Source organism: Pinus tabuliformis, chromosome 1_2 (assembly GCF_031772625.1).
Source record: "Pinus tabuliformis cultivar Carrire ecotype Pingquan chromosome 1_2, CPIR1, whole genome shotgun sequence".
NCBI lineage: Eukaryota > Viridiplantae > Streptophyta > Pinopsida > Pinales > Pinaceae > Pinus > Pinus tabuliformis.
Genome location: NC_142298.1, coordinates 105,098,590 through 105,105,723, shown reverse-complemented (window position 1 = coordinate 105,105,723; position 7,134 = coordinate 105,098,590). Strand labels below are relative to the sequence as shown.

General features: G+C 31.8%; 1 protein-coding gene across 1 annotated transcript; it reads right to left on the bottom strand.

Annotated features, from left to right (window-relative positions):
* Nucleotides 1-1,014: 1,014 nt before the first annotated feature.
* On the bottom strand, nucleotides 1,015-5,870 carry LOC149204714 (CO(2)-response secreted protease-like). Its single transcript, XM_089394773.1, has 6 exons — nucleotides 5,222-5,870; nucleotides 4,589-4,689; nucleotides 4,099-4,341; nucleotides 3,841-3,955; nucleotides 2,137-2,353; nucleotides 1,015-1,694 (listed from the first exon to the last, which is right to left on the bottom strand). Exons 1-6 carry the CDS (start codon nucleotides 5,732-5,734, stop codon nucleotides 1,135-1,137), a joined length of 1,749 nt encoding a protein of 582 aa, XP_089250899.1. The 5' UTR covers nucleotides 5,735-5,870; the 3' UTR covers nucleotides 1,015-1,134.
* Nucleotides 5,871-7,134: the final 1,264 nt, after the last annotated feature.

Genomic DNA, 7,134 nt, shown 5'->3' with positions numbered 1-7,134 from the left:
AGATTTCGGAGAACTCTGATAATATCTAGTCCATTCCTTTAATGGATCCTAAAGCTTTACAGGCCGAGGCTAAGAGATTGAAAACAAAATATCTTCATTTAGGATGCATCAGAATATGAATCAACCCTTTGACTCATCAAGGGTTAGATACTTTTGTGTTGGCCACAGTCCGTGATCTTACCCACAATAAGTATACAGATTCCCTGATCGGAGGTATAGTTGGCCCCCTGTCACATTGCCCAGTCTATTTTGACTGCTATCCAATTTTTTCAGTTTATGTCTTCAATGAGACCATTGATCAGATCTTGCAGTTGCAGATCCAAACCTCAGGGTTTAATATGCACCAAAAAAGACATAACATAGCCATACAGTCCCAAGAATTCTTCAAGCATACTAATACCTTATGGCCAGCCATAAAACATACTCCCACCCGTGATTCTAAAGCAAGTGTTGTTGTTCTCACAAATTCAAAAAATCAAAAGATAGAACATCAAACCATAACCATAAGATGGGAAGACCTTACCTTTCCCAAACACAGGGTAGTCAATAATCCCAAGAAATCTTCTGCGGTTTTGTCTTTTCCCAGAAGATCCACTATTGACTATAGAGGTATTGAAAAAGCATGTAAGAGTTCCAAATATTACATAGATCTATCATGAATACTATCGTGTATTCACTCATTTTTGTACTACCCAGTTTGCGACCGTGCTGTACGTTGATAGGAATACCATGTTGAAGCTTTCTATTATGGTCGTTGAATCCGGCCAATCAGAAAGCTTGCACGAGGATCTTACGGTATGGTTTATGCGTTCACAAACATTTTATCCTCTTTGGCATTTGGCGAATTAAAAAGAAAAGGAGATGAGATTTGTAAACAATATGTAGCTGACATTGCAGGCCTAACATTTTCCACTAATTAAAAGATTGCAATAACTCTAAAATGAAACTTAAGAAAGGATGAGATTTAGGTTTTGGTAAGATCAGATAGGAGATTTTAGACTTCAGCCAAAATAATTACCGCAAAACATATTTCATCACAGAAGAGGCGGAGTACAACGCTTCGCGCATGTCCTATTGGCTTGATTTATTTAAATTACAAAATACATAAGGCAGGCTACTCTTAAATTGCAGTGGTCACACAATATTTACTGCGAAAGGAGTGCGAACATTATGTTTTCCATCGCTCCAAGTGAGGGTACCGAAAGCATATCCTTTAGTGGCAACATTCGATGGTGCAAAAACTACATTGAAAGATAGTTTAGTGGAAGCCCGGGAGAATTGAAGAGTTTGCGGAGAGACCTTCACATTCAACCCGGAAGGCGCATCGATGGCAACCTTGTAAGTGGGTGCCTGATCAGGGCTGATGTTTGTGACAGTTCTGCTTATGGTTGTGCTCCCATTTGCAGCATCTAAATTGGAGATGGCTATGCTGGGATAGTTCATGTTACTGATCAAATCCACCTTTGCTCCAGTTGGGCATTTATAGCTTTCATTCCCTGCGATGAGCTTTATCTGCGACGAATCAAGACCGTAATTACACAAGAAGAGGAAGTAATCTTCGGTTGATGTTTCGTATACAAGTCCTGGTTGCAGAGCTCCCATTGGATTCACTACTCCGCTTCCAAAATCAAAAGGTGTCCCAGGCATATCTGTATCAATAGTCAACGAATTGCCCATATTGTTCATTGAAACAGCTGCCACAAAGATTGGAGTATGGATGTTAGAAACTCTAGCAGCTTTCAAATCGTAAAAAAAAACTTGTTTCAACACATATTTCCATAATTGAGACCTAGAGTTAGCGCTGAAAATAAGTAGTTATAATTGAGACCTAGAGTTAGCGCTGAAAATAAGTAGCTTGTTAATGTTTTAAAGGAGCCAGGTTGTATATGTTTATTAAATAATTAATTTGTTAATAGGTATTAAATAAGCGAAGTTGTATATGCTTATTTCTTTTTGATTATCTGACTATAAACATATACAACTCTGCTAATTTAATGCCCATTCTCAAGCCACATATTTTTAAAGTTAGCATCTCTGAAATCATAGATACGTGGTATTTTCAGAATGAAAACGAAGTGATGTTGGTCGGTCTGGTATTTACATTTTCAATTTCGAGAACAAAATGTGATAAAGTACCTGTAGTCATCAGGGCTGATCTGACAGCAGAGGCGCTCCAAGCAATATATCTAGATTTCACAAATGCAGCGGTTCCACTTACATGAGGAGTCGCCATGGATGTTCCAGATATAATGTTAAACTGGGAAGGCTTCATCCCAGGAGGAACTGTGTATGAAGATTTCTCGGTGGGAATCCATGCAGCAAGTATGTTCACACCTGGTGCGCTTATGTCCGGCTGCACGTTAAAAAGCCCATGTGGTGATCATCTTCACATAAAAAATAATATATCGGAACGGGATAGTCAACTTTTTATGCCATTTATATTTTAGGAATTTTAATGGTCTATTCTTTAATAATAAAGCAAATATATATTTTAAAAATATTGATTACATAAGTTTCCAGTAAATTAAGTTCTAAAGAATTATATTTCCGCGTACCCTTTGCATATAAAGGAATAAAATAAAATAAAAGTTCAGGTCTAATTTTTTTTTCTCCGTAAGGGATTGAAAATTATTTCTACGCAGCCTTTGCAGACAAAAAATAAATTAAGATCCGGTTCTGGATTAGAAAAAGATAAAATAGAATTAAAAGATTAGGGTTAAAATGGGAAAGAAATTATTATTATAAAAATATAAAATTAAAGAAAGTTTACTGGACGGAAGATGATTAGATTTAATAGTAATGATAGTGGATTTATTAAAATTAATTAATTAACTAATTAATTTATATGAATGTGGTTATAAATTAAATAATGATAAATATTTAAAAATTTATAATAGAATATATTTTATGTTATCAATATTTAAAATGTCATTAAAATTGATTAAATTATAATATTATTTTAAATTATTATTATTATCATTATAAAAAAATTAATAAGTGATAAATAATGATAAACATCTAAATACTTATTTCATTTGTTAGTATAGGGTAAAACCAATCTAATGAGATTTGATCCTTGATCTCTTTATTAAGGAGGCATATCCTCAATTTGTCGTGCTAGTGAGACTTAACTTATCTCATGATATATTTACCAAGATTAAAAAAGTCATAAAAATTTATTAAATTAGAATTTTGTTTTAAATTATTATTATTATTAAAAAAGATAATACATAAGTTAAATATAGATCTAACAACATTTTTAACTATAGAGACCCATTCCAATTTACTATGGAGATTTTTCACTTTTAAATTGATTTTGTTACAATGCCATAGACCAATACCATGGCTTACTAATACTACTTAATATTATATGTGCAAACTTTTAGATTCTTTGTATTGCAATGTCATAGACTAATACTATGGCTTAATAATACTACCTAATATTATATGTCAAAATATTTAAATTGACTTTGTTTGTTATAAACCAATGCCATGACTTACTAATACTACCTAATATTATATGTCAAAAAACATAATTCATATTTATATGATTTATAATTTTCTTTTTATTAATCAATTTAATTATAAAAATAACTATTTTTAAATAAATATGTTTTTTAATTAATCAATCTAATTAAAAAACCTACCCATTTTAATATAAAATTAAACCCTATAATAATTTACTATAGCAATTAAAAGCCAATTTAATTATTAATAATTATATACTAATTAATTAAAATTATGAAGACCATGTTACAAAATAAACACCAAAAAGTATTAACTATAACCTATTCAATGAGATTGAAAAGGTAAATAGACTAGAAGTCGATCAGTGCGTACCTTGAGAACGTTCTGGGTGAGTCGTCCAGGGCCCCTTGAAGAAAAATATGCAACAACGGGAGCTGGCTTGTATTTTGTGACCGCCTGAGTTGGAGTAATTGTAGCGACAGGCTTTCTATCATGACAGAACTTGGACAATTATAAAGAGTCACACAGTAATTGGATCTGCCCAAATGTATAATTCATCTATATGATGATGCGACACATCTCGAATATATTAGGCTATATAGCAAGGCTAAGCGATGTGGGTGGACGCACCTGGCAGTTTTTATGTAAGAAGATATGTCCATTGCAGCCGTTTCACTTACTGTGGTCGCTGGAAATGTACCGTAGTTAGTTGCGTCTGATGTTTGTGAATCATCCACAATAATCATCCCTATGCCTCCCGCGTCCCGGACTGCTTCTTTCATCAATGGCCTCGATATGTCTGTGTTGTTGCCAAAACAAAGTACGACCTTTCCTTTCGCTTTTGTTGCGTCCAAAGAGTCTAGATCACAATTTCTGCAACAATGATCCCCTCTCCATGACAAATTAAATTATAAAAAATTCCTACATTTAGTCTTGTACCGTTTAAGGAGGAGGATAGTGCGTTCAACTTATGGAAATTTAACCTAAAAAATTGTGAACCGTGTGTTATTTTAAAGGATTTGATGATGAATTTCAGCAACGATTAGATTTCCCAATCTCATTAGAAGCAAATCCTAAAAATGGAAAAGCAAATTGTTGTGACTTTTTTTGCATAATTTACCTCGCAACTGATGCAGAACTGGACTTGGCAGGAATGCTTGCTGCGTACACAAGAGGGTGCACGGCCGAGTGGCTAAGATTCGAGAAGTTGATGCCCTTCCCCTGAGCGCGCACACAATATAAGCATAATAAATTACAGAATGATACATCGCGTAAAAATCCTTCACAATTTGAAAAATTAACAGTTTTGACGCCATGTTTGTTTAAATTAAGTTATATGAAGCTCTGCTAGTTTTTTCCGCCACATTGAATGCTAAATAGTCTTCCCTACTTTCAGGATTAAGCTTTCGAATTTATTAATAAGCAGTTGAATTTTAAAAAAAAAAAAGCGATAATGTTTGATTTAAGATTTTTGTGATTCATATTTATATTGATAAAATTTTTTGGATTAATTATATATAAATTATTGATTAACATTAAAATTATTTAACTTTAATAAATTTTTATCTTCAAAATAAACTGAATAAACTATATTAAATGATTCAAAACCTGCACCAGCAACTTATAACGTGATCAATCTTAAAAAACTTTATAAAAAAAATGATAATATCAAACTGGTAGGGTGAAATTTAAACCTATAATACTAATACTATTAAGTTCATTCGACCTTGCTAAGTAGTTCGGTAGTTCTCACCTTAACAATCTTACCATTCCCCGACACAACGTTTGATAGGTAATCCCTGTCGATTGTGGATGCCGCGATTGTAAACATCCATGGGGCAGTATTGACGACCGTATTAGAGTCAGGTCCCTCGTTTCCGGCAGAGGATACAACCAGAATTCCTCTCTGAGTAGCATGAAATGCTCCTATGGCTATCGGATCTTCCACAAAATCATGCTGGTTGAAGGACCGAGTTCCAAGTGAAACGGATAAAATATCCACTCCATCTTTAACTGCGTCGTCAAAGCCAGCTAAAATTTGTACACCTGGACACCCATAATCCGGTCCACATACCCTATACATGGCAATTCTTGTAGAACTACTGGCTGGTCCGCCTCTTGCTGTCCCGCTTGCCAGACCATAATAGTTTGCATTGTCCACAATGTTCCCTGCTGCAGTGGACGCTGTATGCGTGCCATGCCCCTGTTCATCTCTTGCACTCCTCGTTTGTGTCCGTATCGATTTCTGTTTAATATTTGTCTTCATATCATCGTCCTCCCCGCCCGAGTAATATCTGGCCCCAATTATTTTCCTGTTCACATTATGTGAATTGTAAATGTGAACTATAAATCAAATGATATGAGAATAGACAGGAAGGGGACGAAGAAGATTTTATATTTTTTTTTTAAATGTGGTTTAAGATTTAGATATGGGTTATTATTATGTTTATAGAATATTTGTATTTAGCAAGTTTACTGGAAAGTATAGTTACCAAATACGAATTCTAATTTTTAAAAAATCAACTATCTAAAATTCAATATTAAAAAAATTGGAAGTATACATCTCATAAAATAAGATTTTCTCAAAATTTAAATTTTTTCTATATTTTTATTTTCTATCTTTATGAATTAATTATCTATATATAAAACAATTAAAAATATCATAGATGTATATAATGTTATATAATCCTATTAAAAAACCATAAAACAATATATTTTTATAAAAAAGTAACAACCTCAAATCATAATTTTTAATATAATTTTTAAAAATGAAAAACAACTTTATTATCATAACTAAAACAACCTAAATCAATCCATGCAGATTTAGCTATCCGTTCAAATGACACTTTCAAAGAGTTGCTTACTAAGTTGAGGGTTGCACATAAAAGTTGCACATTCTACTCAATCCAAAATAGACATCAGGAGAGAAGCACACAGAAACTTTAATTCATAGTTTTCCATTTCATTAAGGGTGGGGAACCCTGCTGGAGTGTACCTCTACTAAACATACTTACCAAATTTGAAAAAGAATACTATTATATAAAATTCAATATGGATAAAAATGTATTAAATTCAATATGGAAAAAAATGGAGATTACAAATATTTATAACAAATATACTTACCAATGTTGAAAAAAAAATACCATTATATAAAATTCAATAGAAAAAAATTGAGATTATATATTTTACAAATATTTATAAATAAGAATTTATTATTATTTTTAGGAATTTATTATTTTACCTACTATAAACTTAATATTTTCTACTGTATTTTAATATGCTATTTACTATTTACTATATTTTTACTATAAAACTCATGTTTTTTAATTTTTTAAATATTAAATTTATTATTAACAAAAATATTAATAAATTATATCATAATTATTTTTAAAATTTAAAATATTAAACTTTATATTAACTAAAAACTTTACCAAATTTCATCACAATTGTTTTTAAAATGCCATTTATAATTTATTATAACATTTTTTTAATATTAAAGTTTATATACACAAAGCACTTACCCAATTCGATTTTTTTTTTTTAATATTAAATTTTATATACACAAGGCACTTACCCAATTCCAGTTTTCAGTCGAACCAGCGTATTTTCGAATTTTTATGGCCAATACTGCCAATTTGGCAACTAAGCTTGAAAAGGATGATTGGC